Source organism: Rhinatrema bivittatum, chromosome 2, assembly GCF_901001135.1.
Source record: "Rhinatrema bivittatum chromosome 2, aRhiBiv1.1, whole genome shotgun sequence".
Classification (NCBI taxonomy): Eukaryota; Metazoa; Chordata; class Amphibia; order Gymnophiona; family Rhinatrematidae; genus Rhinatrema; species Rhinatrema bivittatum.
Genome location: NC_042616.1, coordinates 623,065,076 through 623,085,817, shown reverse-complemented (window position 1 = coordinate 623,085,817; position 20,742 = coordinate 623,065,076). Strand labels below are relative to the sequence as shown.

General features: G+C 40.7%; 1 protein-coding gene across 2 annotated transcripts in view; it reads left to right on the top strand.

Moving 5' to 3' along the window:
* PRKDC (protein kinase, DNA-activated, catalytic subunit) overlaps positions 1-20,742 on the top strand; it is a 683,602-nt gene that overhangs the window by 611,504 nt on the left and 51,356 nt on the right. For both annotated transcript variants that reach the window (XM_029591248.1, XM_029591249.1), the window contains 2 exons: positions 5,950-6,017; positions 9,212-9,432. In XM_029591248.1, the coding sequence (XP_029447108.1) occupies positions 5,950-6,017; positions 9,212-9,432 (289 nt within the window). The remainder of the gene's footprint in view (positions 1-5,949; positions 6,018-9,211; positions 9,433-20,742) is intronic.

Genomic DNA, 20,742 nt, shown 5'->3' with positions numbered 1-20,742 from the left:
CTGTAAGGTACAATTTAGCTCAAAAAGATGAAAGGTGTTCTTTGAAGTAATTCTTGTCTCTCACTACTGTCCTCCAGTTGGCCTGATGCACCCTCTTAATCAGTAGTGCAATTTCTTGCTTCAGATTATGTTCGTTTCTCAGATTTAAAGTTTGAAACTCATAATGATTTTCTGTTTTGCCTCACTTGCAATATACTTCTGAAGCTATTTGGATAAGATGGCAATCTCTCCCAGTAGACTGTCAGAGGGAGAGTAATTTAATAGAATTTTCAGACCATGTAAGCGATTTAGAAGTTCATCTTGACTTCCAGCTGAAATTAGTGTCACAGATTAGGTCAGTGTTAAAATCTGGTTTCTACAAATTAAGACATAGATTCATCAAATTACTATAAATAAAGCAGAAATATGGCGCGTTAGCCCTGCATTAAAAAAAAATGTGGGAGGGGGTGATGAGGAAACTTCTGATTTACATTGCATGGGTTCAGACCAAGGGTCCATCAAGCCCAGCATCCTGTTTCCAAAATCGCCAATCCAGGCTACTAGTACCTGACAAGTACCAAAACACTAAGTAGATCCCATACTACTGATGCCAGTAATAGCAGTGGCTATTCTCTAAGACAACTTGATTAATAGCAGTTAATGTACTTCTCCAAGAACTTATCCAAGTCTTTTTTTAAACCCAGCTGCACTAACCACATCCTCTGTTGTCAAATTCCAGAGCTTAATTGTGTGTTGAGTGAAAAAGAATTTTCTCTGATTAATTTTAAATGTGCTACTTTCTAACTTCATGGAGTGCCCCCTAGTCCTTCTATTATCCAAAAGAGTAAATAACACATTAGCATGTTGTACAATGCAACAGCGCATCACGCATCCTTTTACACTCATGCATTATTTTCTTGGTTGATATATATACTTTACCAGCTTCTTGCAGCTGTCTCTTTGAGGGTGTGTTGGGTACGGGAGAGAGAAAAGAGGAGGTGAGTTGTTAAATAATGATTGGAGTAGGAGTTTAGCTAGCGATTTCTGAGTGTGGTGTCTTCTGTTGTCATCTGTTTTCCTTTACCTTATTCTCTTGTGTTTATCTGTATGTGAAAGTTTTTGTAAGTTTGTCTGTCTGTGTGTTGGAGGAGTGGTGTTGATGAAGAATGGTGGCGAGGAGATGGAGAGGATGGAGTCTGAGAGGAGGAGAAGGGCAGGATTGGTAGGAAGAGGAGGAATAGGAGTAGGGACAGGGACAAGAGTAGAGATAGGGAGGAGGGAAGGGATAGGAAGAGGCGAGTGGGGGAAGGGGATAGGCAAGAGAGTGTAGCGGGAGGAGGACAACAGGCTAGGGATAAACAGAGGGCAGGGGGGGGAGTTGGTAGGGCAGGAAGGAAGGGGTGTGGGAACGAGAGTGAGTATAGTGACACCTCTCCAGAAGTGGAAGTGGCAAATCATTTATCTGGCAGCAGGACAGACTCATTTTCAGGCCTTAAAATTCAGCATCAAGGACAACAACATGCTCATCACCAAGGTCCTTGAAAACTACAGCATGCTGTGTGGGAACCGTGTGGCCAAGACATTCAGGGCGGCTAAAGGCACATTATCACCCAGGCCATATCCCGGCGCTGTGGAATGAAAAGGACTGGAGAGCAGGTGGCCCATCACTACTGGAACATAAAGGCCCAACTGAAGAACAAGGTGATAGAATACACATCTGCGGCAGACTGGAGGAGGAGCCCCTTGCCCCAACGTGATGACCCCCATGGAGGATCACCTCATTCAACAACTGGGACTGGATATGTTCGAGGGGATGGAAGAGGTCCTAGACACCACCCGAGTTGGGGCCAGTAAGTTTATCTCACATGTAAATGTCAAGTGTGCTACAGATGTCCACAGATTTTGGCATAAGATGCTCACAATGATTGCAGCAAAGTGTACATCTTATGCCAAACAGTATATGTGTATTTCGTAGAATTCATATTTCTTTTTTTTTTCCCCACAGCTCTTGCCCAGGAAACAGCCAGACCCAACAGCACAGCCCCAGGGACCAGTAGTGCAGCTCTACTGATGCCAGCTACCTTTGAAATGGATGCACAAACATGGAGTAAGGAAGAGGAAACCAGTAGTGGCAGCCTCAACAATTCCAGATACTGGCACCCCTCGATTCACCACTAAACATGAGCCTAAATATCTTCGGCTTCATGGAGGAGTCATCCCAGCTATGGGAGCAAACTCAGCCATCCCCTCCTGCCTCCAGCACACCATGTCACTAGCAAGAGGCAATGGACACACAACCTGATCAGGCCACCAGCCCTGACATGCCAATTTTGGTCCCGCAGACAATGCCTCAGCCTGCACCAGCAGCATAGGAACCATAGATTCTCAAATCCATTGACAGCATTGAGAGGAGGCGAGGCCTCCAATTGCACCATATAGGGGCAGAGCTGGTGCGATTGAGGAGGGCTCACATCAGGAACACCAATGCTCCAATAGCAGGGATGATGCCTCCATGAAGCCGGAAATATTTAGGCTCATGTTCAGTGGTGAATCGAGGGGTGTCAGTATCTGAAGGTGTTACTATCCTCGCTCTCATTCCCACTCCCCTCCCTTCCTCCCCTTCCTCTGCCAACTCCCCCCGCCCTCTGTCTATCCCTAGCCACCTGACTGTATTCAGCTGTGTTTATGCAGAGGCTTACCACCATTGCCACCTCCATCAACAACCTGACATCTACTGTAACGCAGCTCATTCAAAGATTGCCAGAGCCTCCAACTGTGCCATCCCCATCCTTCCAAGAGTCAGTTCCACCCAGCGGTCTCCATCTATTTGGATAGCCCAGGGGTAGGCCCTCCAAAACTATGCTACCCCCCAACCAGCCAAAAGCCCAGGCGAGGAAATGGGCCATGAGGCCCCCCAAGTAGTAAACATTTTAAAGGATAACAATTCCACTCAAAGATGACGTGTCCAAAACAAGCCAAGCTTGACTACACTACAGAGTTCTGTGCTGGCTAGATGGAAGATTGCTGGGCCTGTCCTCACTACATAGTTCATGTGCTGGCTTTCTGATTGTGATGATCTACTGTCCACCTGTGTCCTGTTGTTTAGTTGGTATGCCATCCTCTGTGCTCTACCCATAGTCCTGCTTCCTTGATTCAATCTCCAGTCACGGTCCTGCTGCTGTCTCTTGTTATCATGTTTCATCTCCTGGTCCTGCTGCTGGTATCTCATATCCTGGAGCTCCTGCCTCCATGCTTTCCTCTCCAGTCCTGGTCCTGCTTCTTTCTCTGGTCCTGTCCTGCTGCCTCCAGGCTGTGCTTTTCCAGTCCTGGTTCTGATATGTCCATTCTGTGCTGTCCAGTCCAGGTCCTGCTGCCTGCCACTTGAACTTTGCTAGCTTGGCCCTTAGGCTGTCCCCTTGAGTGCACTCTTTCAACATGGACTGTATGGGCCTTCTCTTGCCATTATATAATTGGTATCAGCTCTACCATTAGAGCTGTACTGTAGCTATTGGGTTGCCACTTCTACTTTCTGTTCTTTGTTGTAATCATGATTTTGTAAAAGGATAAGATCCTAATACAGTACATGTTATGTTGCCATTTATAACTATGTATGTACAGGTCTGCACTAAATGGGCTGGTCATTTTAGTTACAATGTCATGTCCTATTTGATCTCTTGTCCTTGCAGAATGTGATTACCAAAGACATTGACTTCTTTTGATTCTGTTGACTACAATTGTTTAATAAAGTGGTCATATGTTTTGAAATTTCACTTTCTGGATGTGTGTTTTCATTGTGTGGTTTTTATCTAAAGGGTTCATTAGGTATAAGGTTTGGGACAACATGTTCTTGCATGCTAGAATGCTATTGGCCATTCCAATTAGGCACAGTTCTCACATGTAAGACCATATGGCCTAGGCCATTAAACCGAAAGCTCATTGTATGTTCCCAAGGAAGACAGCAAGAGCTAAACAGGAACCTCCCTACTGAGGAGCTTCACAAGTGACTCCTGTTGCCTTCTCCAGGTAGCATACTCTTAGCTAACTCTTGGGTATATAAGCATATGTGTGAAATGGCCACTGTCGAGCTAGTGTTCACCTCTATACATTGTCCAATGGAATTGATGTAGAAATGCTTGACTAAAGGTGCTGTTGCTATGTCTTCACTCTGTTGGTGACCAATAGGTTATATAGCTATGGGAATGTCATATGTCTTCACTCTGTTGGTGACCAATAGGTTATATAGCTATGGGAATGTCATAGTGGAGCAATAACAAACCATTCGCCTCTTCCTTGGTGAAGATATATAACCTCTGACCAAGCAATGGGCTTTTTCTATGGGTCTGTTACCAAATGCTGTCATCACATAAGTTTTCATTAAGAAGCCAACTTGAAAAACATAAAACCCAAGTTCTTGTTCAACTCTAGGGAGTCAAAATATGCAGCTGCAGGTTCCAAGCCAGAGAGTACATAGTATATATGTAAATCTTGTGTGGTGTTAATGTGAAGTGACACTAATGAACCCACAAATTACTTTGGACCCCTTACTTGTGTCCTCACTCCACTGTAAAGGAACTCAAAACCAAAGCATTTTAAGGTCTGACACTGAAAAAAGTCAACTGGCAGCCTGCTCTACCACAGTGTCAGCTGCTGTGTGAGAACTGAGGAGTCAGGGAGTTGTGTAGGATAGAGATTCCCCAATGCCCAAGAGCAGACAGCAATGAGGCCTGCTGTTGCTTGGGACCAGGCAGATATCAACAGACTAGCTCCAATTCCTGTATTGGTCTGGATTGTGGATCTGTACATATCTCTTAGTTAAGGATGATCTCTGTGTGAGATCATCCTTAGGATCTGTCTAAGCCGATTATATAACGCGAATTAATGAATGACCCTATCAGATTAAGTTGTCTGAAATATACTATCTCTCCAGATAATTTTCGTTCTGAGTTCAGGCCTTCATTTTAATAACATTAGATTACTGTAATTCTTTATATGAGGGCTGCCTGGTTGTCAGCTGGATCTGCTACAACTTTTACAAAATGCTGCAGCAAATCTGGTTTTGGGACGTTCAACACATGAGCATGTAACTCCAGTGTTGAAAATTTTACTATTGGTTGCCGATAAAATCTAGAATCCGTTTCTAATTATTATGTTTAGATTTTAAAGCCTTCAAACAGGATGAACCTAGCTATTTAACTTATTTTCTTCCTATTCTGCATTGCCATCGCTTCGATCAGCAGGAATGGAATTACTAATTATCCCTCCACCAAGAATTGCCCGATCGCAGACTACTCATTTAAGGACTTTTTCTATTGTGGGGCCAACTGCCTGGAATGCCTTACCTGCTGTTCTGCAAAAGATCACGGACTATGTACAGTTTCATAAAAAGCTAAAGACATTTTATTCACTGAGACCTTTGATTGTTGATAGTTTTTTTTCTGAATTTTGTGGGGTCTGACTATATTTGCTTTCATGTATTTATGTTGTCTTTTTTTTATATATGTTTAATATGGAATCCGTCTAGCATACTTTATTGTAAACCTAGTTGTCATTGTTCAGGGAGTCTAGCTGTGCAGTTAGACTTCAATTAATTTGTTTTGTTCAATAAGATATAGATGTACTTTCTTAGGTTGTAGCAGAAAATTACTACACTTCATGTGATAACATGATCTCAGATGCATTATTTATTCATTTATTAAAAAAAAAAATTCTAACCCACACTAGATAAAAGTTCAAGACAGGTCACAAAAATACAATCATGAAATTAATTAAAACAAACTTCATGTCATTCCTTGGGGTAATAATGTTGTGCCATAACTCTCCAGTTTGATCAATTTACTTGTTTACCTTTTAATAAACACTTTGGGTAACAAAATTAAGAGACAAAACAAACCACAGATACTAAACTGTATAGTTACTGAAATGTTTTATGCTATTAACGAAAATAGGCCTTATCTTGCATTTATTTTTTAGGTCAGTATGATGGAAAATGTAAACCATTGCCAGAATACCATGTGAAAATCAGTGGATTCGATGAACGGGTAGGCTGATATATTTTTTGTGAATTTTTCATTGTCTTGCAGCATATGTTTTTGCTATAAGATTATAATCACATCTTTTGTACACTATATATTTACAGCATATTCAAATAATTAGACTGGTTAAAATGTCTAAATCAGAGATTCCTAAACCTGTCCTGCTATGCAGTCAGTGCAGGCAGACGTCTCTTATGCATATTCATTGTGGGTATCCTGAAAACCCGACTGGCTGAGGGTTTTCCAGGAAAGGTTTGGGAATCACTGCTCTAAATGATTTGACTCGTGAAACTGTTCATTAATAGACTTTATTAATAAATTGCTATGTAAAAATAAATCTATTACTTTCAGGGCAGATAGGTTTCTTCAAAAACTGAGTTAAGGCAGTCAATAGATGTAACACTGTAAAATTTTATAGTAGACTTTGTGGGGTTAATTTTGTAACATCACATATAAGTTAGCTGCAAATTAGTGCTTAAATTACACCAGTTTTCAAAGTGCATATAAAGTGGTCAAGTTTGTAAAAGATAATTTCTGTATGTAAAACACTGTTTCATCCAAATAAACCCCATTGAAAATGTCCTTTCCTGTGTACACCTGGATTTGGGATAGTTTACTTTGACATTGGCATTTGAGTGCATCACTCACATTAAACTCAGAACTGGAGACTCTGGAAAAATTGTTACAGATCACCTATAGGTAACCTATTCCAATTTGGCTCAGATTGGTAAGTACTTAAACGTATGGTTTTATGTGAAATGTGTTGGTGATCTTAGTCCAGTTCCCAAAGCTATAGCAAAAACATTCATATCACGGCCCCTGTCAGATTTTTACAAAAGTGTGACTTCTACTGCACAACTTTGCATTAATTTGTAACAAGGACTCAAGGAGGAAGGCTGAGATATATTCTTGGACTCCAGTTACAGGAAGATTCTGCAAACATTTTACATTATTGTGTAGGTGTTTGCAAGCAGGGTAATGAAACATCTATAATTTGTCACAAAATGTCTACCTAAGGAATATGTTTGTGATTTAGATTTGATCAATTTTTCCATCTCTGAGTAGCTATCGGATTCCCTTCTTTACTACCTTGGTCCTAAGGGAGAATATTTTACTTTACTGTAGAGAATGAGCATCTGTTAGTGCATGTTTACCCATAAGTTAGTTTATAAAAAATTGACCAGCCTCTGTTTAGAAATGTGTGTTTTCATGAAGGTGTCTGTAACATTCTTTGTGTTGCATTTATCACAATTGTTGCAAGTTAGCAAGAAATAGAGGAATAATGGAAAGCAAGTGGATTTTCTGAAGTAGAGCAGCCCTTTGTGGTTTCACAAAGGGAAAATTCTGTCAAACTTGTAAGAATTCTATAATGAGGAGACAAAAGGTGAAGTGGATGTTGCCCATCTGAACTTCAGTAAGGCTTTGAATACCATTCTGTGTAGAAATCTGGTAAGCAAACTGGATGTAATGGAGTAGACCCAAAAGTTGTAACTTAGTAAGGAACTGGTTGAGTGGCAGGAGAAAAAGTGGTGATTAATGGTGTCCACTCTGGTAAAGACAGAGTGGTCAGGGGAAACCCCAGAGCATGGTACTGGAAGCAGGGGGGTTGTTTTTTTTTCCAATATCTTTCTTTTGGGCCGATACAGTAAAATCGCGGGAGAGTGGGCGAGCGCCTGCTCTCCCGGTGCGCGCACAGGCCACTCTCTAGCGCGTCCCTAGCGCCTCTTTTCGGACAGGAGCGGCGGCTGTCAGCGAATTTGACAGCCGACGCTCAATTTTGCCGGCATCGGTTCTCGAGCCCGCTGACAGCCACGGGTTTGGAAACCAGAGGCCGGCAAAATTGAGCATCCTGTTTTCGAGCCGCGGGCCTATTTCAAAATTGTTTTTTCTATTTTTTTTTACTTCTTTTAACTTTCAGGACCTCCGACTTAATATCGCCATAATATTAAGTCGGAGGTCTTAAGTCCCGGTGCCCGGAGAAATTAACGCCTACCTTTGGGTAGGCGCTAATTTCTGAAAGTAAAATGTGCGGCTTGGCTGCACATTTTACTTTCTGTATCGCGCGGGAATACCTAATAGGGCCATCAACATGCATAGGGCCATCAGCATGTTGCGGGCGCTATTAGGTTTTTTTGGGGGGGGTTGGACGCGCGTTTTGGACGCGCTATTATCCCTTACTGAATAAGGGGTAAAGCTAGCGCGTCCAATCGCGGGTTAACAGTGCGCTCCACTGGAGCGCACTGTACTGTATCGGCCTGTTTGTGAAATTGCTGAAGAACTTAAGGGAACTTGTTTGCAGATGATACAAAAATCAGAGTAGGCATGGAAAATAATGAATGGATTCTTGAAAAAAACTGAGAGTGGTCAAGGGTTTGGATGGAAAAATTCAGTAGCCAGATATCAATCAGAAAGACAGAAACTGGAAACTACCAGATAAGAGATCTAGGGATAATTACTTCTGATGAGCTGAAGGTGGCCTGTCAATGTCATTAATGGTGTGCTTGGTTGCATAAATAAGTGGTATCATCAGATAAAAAGATGTAACATTGCCCTAATATAGCTCGCTAGAAAGATCACGTCTAGAGCACTGTGTTCACTTTTGGACGCAATAATTATAAGGGCATAATAAAACAAGTCCTACAGTATAAACCCTACAAAAACAGGCTTAACGCAATCAAAATGTACTCAGAGGAAAAGAGAAGGGAAGGTGGGACTATGCTAGAAACATTAACATATTTTCTCAGGCTTCAATAAAGTACTAGAAATGAAGACTCTGGGTTGGTCCAGTGGCCCAATGGCAGGATTGCATGCTGCCATGTGGAAGGACAGAGTTCAATTCTTGGTTCAGGTCTCCTGTACCTTGGGCTAGCTCGAAAGGGAGACCCAGTCATTGTGCAACAGCACACCTGTTTGCTGATTGAGGGCTCATGATTGCTGAGTTGTGGAAGGAGTCCTAATGCCTAGTGACCCCCTGGCCGAGCATTGTTGCTCGTATGAACAGGCTAAAGTAAGTTGGGAGTGGATAGAAAAAAATCACCAGGTTAAATGTGAATGGAGGCTCATGGTGCCAGATGTAGAGGGCAAGTTGAGATGAAAAACACAAGTGAAATCTGAGCATCAAGACTCAGTAGAAAGGAGGAACATGGGACTACATAGAAAGTTTGTTTAATGTATCTTTAATCTCATCTTGTTTTTTTAAGATTAAAGTGATGACATCCATTAGAAGACCTAAACGCATAATTATATTAGGAAACGATGAAAAGGAATACCCCTTCCTTGTAAAAGGCGGTGAAGACCTCCGACAAGACCAGCGGATTGAACAGCTGTTTGATGTCATGAACATAATCCTTTCCCAAGATGCTGCCTGCAGCCAAAGAAATCTGCAGCTAAAAACATACCAAGTTATTCCTATGACTACCAGGTACATTATTTGGGCTTTCTCACAAACAAGAAAAATATTATATAAAAAATTATCAGGAGTTCATTGTGTTTTCAAGTTTTCAGTGCGGCAGTATTGGATAGATTCTGAAAAATATCACCTTACTTGTTTGGTGATGTTTCCTCATTTGAACTAACTCATAGCTCTCCTTTTTATCCTAATATATTTTATTTTTATATTTGCACAGTTTGGTGAATAAAGGATGTGCAACTTTTTATTCTGGCTACACTTTTTCAACTTTCTTATCCATACCATCTTTTCTATGTTCATACTATATCCATACTTTGTGGGTCAGCCTGATAAACCTGCATGTGGTTCTGATAAGATTGAGCACTGCAAAGCATTGATTCATGGAAGGAGTAGATAAGCAGGAGGATCTCTCCAAACCTCGAAATGCCAATATTTCCTCTCAGTGTAAGTCATTTAGCTGCAGCACTAAGGACTTTATTGTGCCCTGCAGACAGGTTCATTGACGTCTGTTGTTAGCCACCGCAGTCTGAGGATATCTGCTGGGTACCATAAATGACTGATGTATTCAGGCAGCCAGTGTTGAAAGGGAACTTCCTGTCTCCAAGAGCTTATTCCAAGTGAGAGTAAAAGCCTACAAGCAAAAGATGTGAAGCTGAGAAGAGTTCCAAGGAAGAGTGAAGTGGTACATCACAGAGGGCGTGGTGAATTTCTTCAAGGCTGGTAGAACATTTCTCTGTCGAAACAAGTCTGCCAACAGATAGAAAGGGAGAGGATATGGTATATGAAAAAGAGAAGTGCATTCCTTTTTTATATACAGTATATAATTTTTTTAGTCCAGGATCATAAATAGATTTTTCATTTCATTTATTTTTTCATTTATTAAAATTTATTAATTGCTTAACACAAGTGTTTTTGGCCTAAGCGATTTACAATAAAACATACATAAAATTATATCATATACAAACAAAAAAAAAAGCATGTCATGTAAAGTTATATGGATATTTTATTTAGATTTATATTCCACTTTTCGCACTTCAAAGTGGATTACATTCAGGTACTGTAGGTATTTCCCTGTCCCCAGAGGCCTTATAATCTAAGTTTCTACCGGAGGCAATGGAGGGTAAAGTGACTTGCTCAGGGTCACAAGGAGCAACAATGGGACTTGAACCCTGAGCTACTCCTCCACTGTTAAACCAGTAACATAATAAAGGAGATGAGCTATTACCCCTTATACAGTAAGGGGTAATAGTGCATCGAAAACACGTGGCCAAACCCCCCCCCCCCCCCCCCCCCCCCCCGAAACTAATAGCATCCACAACATGCAAATGCATGTTGATGGGCCTATTAGTTATTCCCGCGGGATTCAGAAAGTAAAATGTGCAGCCAAGCCGCACATTTTACTTTCAGAAATTAACGCCTGCCAAAGGCCAGCACCGGGGAAGTGTACAGAGAAACAGAAAAATCTGCTTTTTTGTACACCCTCCAACTTAATATCATAGCGATATTAAGTCTGAGGCCCCAAAAGTAAAATAAAAATTAAAAATCGGCCCGTGGGTCGGAAGACGGACGCTCAATTATGCTGGCATCCGTTTTCCAAACCCGTGGCTGTCAGCGGGTTTGAGAACTGACGCCGGTAAAATTGTGCGTCTGCTGTCAAACCTGCTGACAGCCACTGCTCCTGTCAAAAAGGAGGCGCGGGATGCGCTAGTGTCCCTAGCGCCTCTTTTTTCCGCGGGCCCTCATTTGCATGCTGGCCGATACTAAATCGCTCGCACAGGAGAGTGGCCTGTCCGCTCGCCGGCTCTCCCGCACTTTTTTCTGTATCAGCCCATTTTCTGTAAGAGGATAATTATAGTAGTTTCCTAAAATTATTTGCCTGTTGAAGAGTGGTCATATGTGTGCACACAGTGCAAAGAGCTACTACTCTCAGAAAACGAGAACAATCTCTGGAGGCAGAGTGGCAGACAGAGGTACATGGAGAAGACCTTCAGGAATTTAATAAAGCAGTTGCACCTCAGCTCTTGACAGCCTCTGTGTTGCTTTGAAGGAGCAGATCTCCAGGAAGGAGAGCATTATCTTGGAATGGCAGGAAGTGCTCCTGTGGCTGGAAATTTGCCATCCTGGTGATGAGATCCTCTCGTACCCAGGATGTGTCCAAGGGTGTGTGTGCCCAAGAGCATTAAACTGCTGCTGCTAGCAATTTGATCATTAAGAATGTAGACAACTGTGTGGCTGGTGGCCGTGAGAATCGTGTGTTAATTTGCCTGGCAGGTGCAAAGGTAGCAGACCTCCCACAAAAGGATAGGGTTTGAGAGAGTGCTGGGAGTTGCCGACTGAATAGAGCATGTACATACCAATGAACTAGGAAGTGCAGGAGGTAGGTTCTGGAGGCCCAACTCTGGCTTTTAAATAGGAGGTAAGAAACTAAATTCTAATTCCTCCTGAGTATCATTCTCAGAAATGTTTCTGTTTTCATGCACAGGACCCAGAGGCAAGCTGAACTCCAGAATCTCAACGTGTGGACGAGATGATGTTTCAGGGAGGAGGGTTTTAGATTCATTAGGAACTGTGGAACTTTTGAGGGAAAGGAGAGCCTTTTCTGAAAGGATTTGCTACTCCTTAAACAAAATGGAGCCCAGCTGCTGGCGCTAACAGTTAAACAGGAGCTAGAACAGTCTTTCAACTAAATTATGGGAGAAAGCTGGAAGTCATTCAGGAGTGCATGTTTCAGAATGAAATACCTTCAAAGGATCCTGTAAAAACAGGAATATCCTACAGAGGATGTGAAAAAAGCTGAGGTAGTTCACGTAGATTTCAAGAAGAGCAGGCAAATATCAGTGATTCTAAATTGCCCGAATCAACTGCTAATAATAGGTTGTAAATATGAATACAAAGAATATGTTTACCTGTCTATATGCAAATGCTAGAAGTCTAAAAAAAAAAAAGAAATTAGAGAGTTAGAAGGTATGGCACAAAATGAAGATACCAACGTAATAGGAATCACAGAGGTCTATATTCAAAAGCCATTTAGACAGATAGCTTTAGTTACCCATCTAAATGGCAAATTTGGCATATTCAACTATTCATCCAGCTAAATTATAGCCAGATTTTAAAAAAGGGGTGATCCGGGGTTAATTCTGTGGAGGAGTTGTTATCCGACTAACTTAGCCGAATATCCCATGTATCCAGCTAGTTTAGCCGAATAACATAAAGGCCTGCCTCAGAGTAAGCCTAAAGTTAACCAGCCTTATATGGCCATACAACGTTCTACTTATCCAGATATCTTTAAAAGATATTCAGGTAAGTAGGCCAGTTAAATAGAAAAAAAGTAGACCTATGCGGATCAGCGCCCCAATTCCAACCCCCCTCCCCAATAAATTCACATTGGCCTTGTTGGGTCGAGCTACTGCAAGTCCCTCCAAACCCCCATGAACAAAGGTCATATGCCTTTTTATTGGGGGAGGGGGGGTGCTGATCATATCCACCCCTTCCTTTCCCATTTAGACATGGATAAAAAAAAATGCTTTCCTGCCACCCCCCCGTCCCCATCCACAATCTAATTACTATATACCTCCCAACACACACCCCTCCTTGACTGCCAGAAACCCTGCCAGGAGCGAGGTAAATATCCTACCTGCTCCCGCTGATCTGATGAGGGAGGTTGCAGTGGATTGGCCTCAGTGGGGCCAATGTGACTTCACTGGGGGGGCTGGTAAAACTGGGCTATTTTTTCTTTTTTACTGTTTAATTGCACTACTAACTCACATATCTTTTAAAGAAATCCAAGTAGGCAGAAAGTTATCCATCCATACAAGACCAGATAACTTGAAATCCTACCCGGCTATTTTAAAACATTATCACTTAGGTTTTTAAGTTCCCTGTACGTACCCAGATCAATTAGTTTTCCAAATGGAGAGAGATGAATAGCGGAGTGCCCCCAAAGATCTGTTCTGATACCAGTGTTTATCATAATTAAGGAGCTGAAAAGAGAGCCATTAGTAAGGTGATTATTCAAAGCAGTTAAAAACTATAAGACTATGAAGAATTGCAGGAGGACCTTGAAACCTGAGAATTAGGAATCTAAATGGCAGATGACATTTTGAAAGTGGACAACTACAGTGATACACCTAGGGAAAAATAATCCTAACTGTGAACGTACATAGTGCTGGGTTTCGCATTAGGAGTCACTTTTCAGGAAAAGCACTTTGGAGTCGTTATGGACAATACATTGAAATCCTCAGTTCTGTGTGCAGAAGTGGTTAAAAAGCGATTAGAGCATTAGGCATTGTCTGGAAAGGAACAAAAATCAAAACTGTGAATATCCTAATCCTATGAATAAATTCTAGGTGAACCATACCCAGAGTACTGTGTGTAGTGCTGGTCACCCCATCTGAAAAAGATATAGCAGAACTAGAAAAGGTACAGAGAAGGGCAACAACAGGTTTAACCTGTTGTTGCCCTTCTCTGTACCTTAGGCTGTACCTTCTCTGTACCTTAGGCTTAACAAATCAGGGCTCTTCAGATCAAGGAAGCAATAGCTAGAGCTAGTTAATAATGGCATGGGACTAGTACTTAGGACTAGGGGGATATTCCATGAAACTAGTCTTGGAATTTGTTGCTGGAGGATGTGGTCAAGGCTAGTAGCACTGATGAATTTAAAAGGTTTGGACAACTTTCTGAAGGAGCAGGTTCATTAGCCAGGTGGGCTTGGAGATCACCCTCTCTTATTTCGAGAAGGGAACAACATGCAGTTATGACCTGCCAGGTATTTCTAAGTGACCCACATTGGCCACTGTCAAAGACAGGATAGTGGGCTTGAAGGATTCTTGGTGTGACCTAGCATGATGTACTGCTAGTATTCAATGCATAGCACATGCTACGGTACGTGTGAAACGGATTTATTCAGTGACTGTGCATTCTGTAAAACTCCTTTCCTGATAACTTTTGTCTAATAGTTGGTATAATTTGATATTCTCTTTGATTAAAAAGCAGATTTTTTTTCCTTACTCTCAACATTGCTCCTTTCTCGTGTATGACTCTCAGCATGTCTGAGCTATGCCATGAAGACTGGCCCTGTTTGCCTTTAAAGCTTATGATGAGGCAACTGAACTTGACAGCACTCCTAAATTATTCAATATGAGCTACCAGAATGTCTTTCAAATAATGTAGTCAGCTGTTAGAACAAACAAAATCAATACAATTCCTCTGCTTTCTGTATTCATTTTTATTTCATTCGTTAGGTGAAATACGAGCTGAAATTTGTTAGAAGCTCTTCCTTCTGAGTCATTCCCATAATCAGAAAATATAAGTAACTTGGAATGCTACTGTTAGAATCCAGTATAGGTCGCATTGATGTAACCTAAATATAAATGCAGTATAACCTGTTGACAGGTGACTATAGAAGCAGGGAGTATGGCCATAATAAAAGATGCACATCTTTTATCCCCAAAAAGTTTAAAAATATTAATTTTTAAAAAAGGCTTCACCTTATTCACTGCTTATCCTGCTTGAAGATATCAGTTTTGAATGGTGTCATGAATGTGAATGCAAAGAGTGCAGACCTTAATATTCTCAAATTCTCGACCTTATGCCTTCTGGATAATACTGATCATACTGTTTAAGCAAGGAATATGTACAAACTATTTTGCGAATCCTAATGAATTGGCTAGAAAAGGCCTCGCCAGAATTAACAGTATGCAAAAACCGGATGCATAATTTAGTGGTATTGTAATTGATTATGGTGATGATGATGATGATGGTGATGATAGAGATGTGAGCAATAATATGATGGAAAATATTTATTTAAAATATCAGGAAGAGTTAGAAAGCATCTACCATACACCATGAAAATAAAATGGTATAGATAAGATCAAAGACTTTCTTTGAAGTATAGGCCCACTCCTGGCTTTAGCCATGCTTTTATGTTTTCATTTTGGTCATTATCTCTTACTATGCACTCAGGTCAATTTTCAAAAATCCCGAAAACAGATAACTTATCCTAACTTTAGCTGGATAAGTTATCAGGGATATTCAGCAGGATACAAAATACAGCCTCACTGCGTGACTCTTACCCCAGAGCTGTAAAAATGATGCCTGCTGGCCTGAGCCGCCCCCCAAACCCCAAATTTTGATGTAAAGGGTTAAGGGCGATCGTCGCCTCTTCCCTCATGGTTGGTCAAATAAAGACTTACCTCTGGCCCCTCCCCTAGACCACCCTATCCCTCCCAAACTTCTTACCTCCACAGGGATCATGGTACTCTCGTACCACTTTTGGCGGCTTCCAAATTACTCTGACAACCTGGTGTTGTCAAAATAATGCTCTGACAGCAGCAGTGGTAGCCTGTGCTTCCTTGCTGACAGAGCAAGTCTGGAAGCGACCAGAAGCGTTATGAGTATACTGCAATCATGGTGGTTGTAAGGGATTTGGGAAGGTGCTAGCTAGGGGGAGGCAGGTTAGGGTTGGTCTGGGGGAAGAGGGGTGGAAGGAGGGGCTGGAGATACATTTTGTTTTCCTTGACCAACTGCAAAGGGAAGTGGAGAATGATTAGCCCCACATCTTTTAACTTTTACATCAGTGTTTGGGTTGAGGGGAAGAGGGTGCTCAGACCGGCAGATCTCAATTTTCCTGCACTGAGGTGGGGTTTAGGAATCTGGCTGTGAGGGTAGTGGAGTTTTTTGGGGTTCTTTTTAAGCCAGATGGCCAATTAACCAACTATATTCTTTTGCATATAGCTGGTTAAGCTTAGTTATCTGGAAACCTGTTCCCGGATCATTTTAGACCTGTCGTAACTTATTTGGCTAACTCCAAATATCAGAGTTAGCCAGATAAGTTATCCAGCTAACAATTCATCCCCGCCCCAGAATTCCCCTGAAAAGTCCCTTAATTATCTGGCTCAATTTTAACTGGGTAATAACTTATCTAAATAAAATGTAGCCAATAAGTGCTAAACATTGCCATTTATCCAGATGAACTCACAAGTTGTCTGGATACATGGCTTTAAATATTGACCTTTCAGAAAATTGGGGAAAATTCCTTTTTGTTATGTGTTCCTTCATGCATAGCCCTATGCGCAATGAGGTCCATGTTCAAAAAGCCACTGAGTGGGGAACAACTTTATCCAGTTCTCTTTATCCAGATATTCAGCTCAAATCCACATGGGCTGAATATCTACTCTAAAATCAACCAGGCAAAGTTGTCTAGCTAAGTTTATGCCTACATTTTGGCTGATCAGGGTAACTATTATGGAATATCAGTGCTGCCTGGCTACAGTTAAACTGTACCCCAGCAATGCCCCAGGCTCTGCCTCATTTTACCCACCTAAATGTTGTGCTGGCTATGATTTACCTCACAAAATGTAGCCTGTCAGCAAAGCTGACATTTTTTTTGTTTGTTTAGAATTTGTATTTTACTAAACTTTTACACACCCAAATACAAGTTAGTCATCCATTTCTTGACACCAAATACAATGCCATAACAGTAATGTTTTAACAATATAGTAATGAACAGGCAAATGTTCTCATATCAGATTTTGTCCTCCCATACATCATTATATATAGAAAAACAAATGTAATCATAAGCAAAGCTTGCAAAGGTTACTCATATCCTGGGAGTTATTGGGATTGATGGCCATTTCCAGCAGGAAGTGTCCTTTTTTTTGCCTGGAGTTCTAGCTTCTGTCCAAGAAGGAATTTTTCCATGCTGGAAGGTAAATTGGCTCTGCCCGAACTAGCCAAGTTCTTTCTCTGACCAAGGTCAGGCACCTCCTTTCATTTTGGTGAATTAATTGTGTTTAATCACCCCAACAGATTGTGAAGAATATTTAAAATTAAATTTGATAGTGTTGAATTTTTAACTTTTGGGGTTTAATTTTACTTTCACCATGCTTTGAACGGTGAATGCATTTTAGTCTAGGAACCCTGCTAAACCCTGGAGGGACATTTATGCCATCAGATTGGCTTCATCTGGTGTTTGGAGTTACCCAGGACCAGGATTCATCCACACACCCCATTCTAATACCTTTGACTCGGAGAGGGATGTCATAATAATATGATAAACTTATAAATAATAACTTTAGGTGATATTTTCAAGTTGTTATAGATTAGGCATACTAGGAGTTTCTCCAAATTTGCATCTATGAGAAAATGCTAGTGCTAGGAGTATTGTATCTTATATAAATATAAATATCTCAGTAATATAAATGCTAAAAATTGCATTACTAGGTCCATTGCAATTACACAATTTATCATTATGCAAGATATGAAACTGTAAGTACAGTAGCCTACTCCGGAGATATACGGGTAATTTTAAAAATTTTACTCCACTTCCATTAGAACCATGAACATTCCACAAATACAAATGTTTCATACTGAATGTGTTGACAAATATCATAAGGTAAAATACTAAATCGGAGTTCACATATAATTCCTAATTCCAATAATCCACATAAGTAAATAAATATTTATTACAATTTTGTAAAAGTACAGTTTTGTTACAAAAATGAATAATTTGCATTACAAAATATAAAAGATCACATATATATACAAAGACAAACATATATATTGTACTGCCCTTAAAACATGTTTCATCTAAACACACACACACAATTTGAAAAAAATCATACCTCACCATTCATCCAATCATACCTAAACATACATAAAAAAATCACACAGTGTGACTCTTATATAAATGATACACTCCTATAAAATTTCAAATGTAAATTTTTGTATAAACAATACACTCCTATTAAGTATCAAATATAGAATGCCTCATAACTGAAATGGGGTCAATATAACCCCATTAAATGTCTTTTAGCCGGAAAGGGACCAATGCATCCCGACAACGGTTCCTGCTGTTTCGCCTATTAGGCTTCTTCAGGGGCTGCTTCTTCACATCAAAGATCCCAGTTGTCAAGGATTGTATGCACACTTCCATACTCTAATCGGGTGTCCTATATTAGAGATATTATTCGTAAACATTGGGACATACTTTCCGATTATGAAATATTTAAGCATCCCCCTATTTTTGCAATGCAGAGAAGCACATCGTTGCATGAGGAACAATATATATTTGGTCCTACATTTGCATGAGGAACAATATACATTTGATCAGTTTGCATGTGTCTCCTGTACTGTATGCACTCATATGTTATGCATATCTTCTTTTGGAGGTGGGAATAGTCCCCGCATGGACAACTTGAGGGGTCATTTTACGGATAATAGAAGGTCTAGGGAGCACTCCATGAAGTTAGCATGTAGCACATTTAAAACTAATTGGAGAAAACTATTTTTCACTCAATGCACAATTAAACTCTGGAGTTTGTTGCCAGGGAATGTGGCTAGTGCAGTTAGTGTAGCTGGGTTTGGAGAAGTTCTTGGAGAAGTCCATTATCTGCTATTAATCAAGTTGACTTAGAAAATAGCCACTGCTATTACTAGCCTCAGTAGCCTGGGATATACCTAGTTTTTGGGTACTTGCCAGGTACTTGTAGCTGGATTGGCCACTGTTGGAAACAGGATGCTGGGCTTGATGGACCCTTGGTCTGACCCAGTAAGGCATGTTCTTAAGCAGTACACATCAAGCACATATATCCCCAGTTCCCAACCCTTCCCTCACCCCATTCCTTCCTCCCCAATATACCCTGAAACTAACTCTGATATCAAAGGAGAGATCAGTAACATGTCATAATTATACCTAGAAGTATTAAATTGGAAATTACAATCAATTAATTTGATTTCATTTCATCATTGGAGCCCACATCTGTTAATACATCTGCAGCTTGTCCCATTTGAGAGCAGTTAGTCTCTCCATTACACAAATTTTTTCAATTCGAAAAGAAAGCTGCGCTTCCTGAGGCACTAAATTTTGTTTCTCTACCAGCTTGCTATTTCACATCAATTAGCAATGAGAATGTGCCCAATAAGAGAGATATGAGGCTCCTCTTCTACCTCTGGGAATGTTTAACAATATTACCTTAGGATCTCTGGGAACTTTTATCCTCATAATCTGCATTATTAATTGCAATACTATATTACAATACGAAACCATCAATAGACACTCCCACCAAATGTGATGAAAGTTGCCCATTTGACCACATCCCCTCCAATAGCTTTTATTAATCGCTGAGTAAATCCTATGGAAGCGGTCAGGTATCAGATACCATCTATATAATACTTTATACCCATTCTCACTAATGGCAAATGATATCAAACTCTTTCCTGTTTTTAAAAAATAAGTATCCTACACTGCTTCTTCCAGTTGCATACCCATATCTTTTTCCCATTCCACTATATGGGACGGCTTATAAAGCTGTTCCCTATTCAGCATACCATATACCTTAGAGATAGCTCTGGGTAATTTATCAGCCTGATCACAATACCCCCTCAAATATTGTTTTCCCCTCTGCAAAATCCTCCTTTATATCTTTGTGATGTATGAAATGGACTAACTGCAAATAAGGATATGTATCACAAGACTATAATGAAAAAGTCTGCTGCAAGTCATCAAACCCAAGAACCCCCTTACTATCCCATACCTGCTCCAATCTATATAAACCACTTTCCCTCCATCTTTGAAACACATTGGTATTTAAACTTGGCTGAAATTCTTTGTTAGGCTGGAAAGATGATTTATAGACATAATCTCAGTCCCCACTAGGCGATCCTTCCATTTATTTCATAGAGCGGTAGTACATTTGGATACAGGAGAAAGTATTGTCATGGTAGGTCTAGCTTTAGAAGGGATCCATATCAATCTCTATGAATATCCTTTTCCCCAAAACACATTTTAGCTTTATATATCTTTTTGTCCCCAGGTGTCTATGCCAGTCTATCACTGCCCACAGTTGAGATCTTATATAATATCACTGCAAGTTGGAACACCCATAACACCCCTTATCTTAGGTAGGTACAACACCTATCTGGACACTCTTGGGGATCTCTGTTTCCATATAAATTTACTTAGTGAGTGTAATGATTGTGACAATGTAAATAAAATATCAGCAAATTGAGAATTTATATTCCTCATCCCCACCCTCTATCCCTTTTATCTCAGGATCCTTTCTAACTCGCTTTCCAATGTTAACGCAAAAAGAAGTGTTGATAGGAGACACCCCTGGCGAGTACCCCTTCCCACAGGGAAATGTTCAGAATAGTCCCCATTAATTTTAATACACGCTGAGGGTTTCTCCTGTTCCAGGTTAAGAAGTTGCACCCCAGTCCCATTTTTTCCAGAGTCTGAAATAATGGCCAGTGTCTACAGCTAGTAAGATAGAAGGGAAGTTGTTATGCTAGCCCACCATATTAGATTCAGCATCCTATGTACAT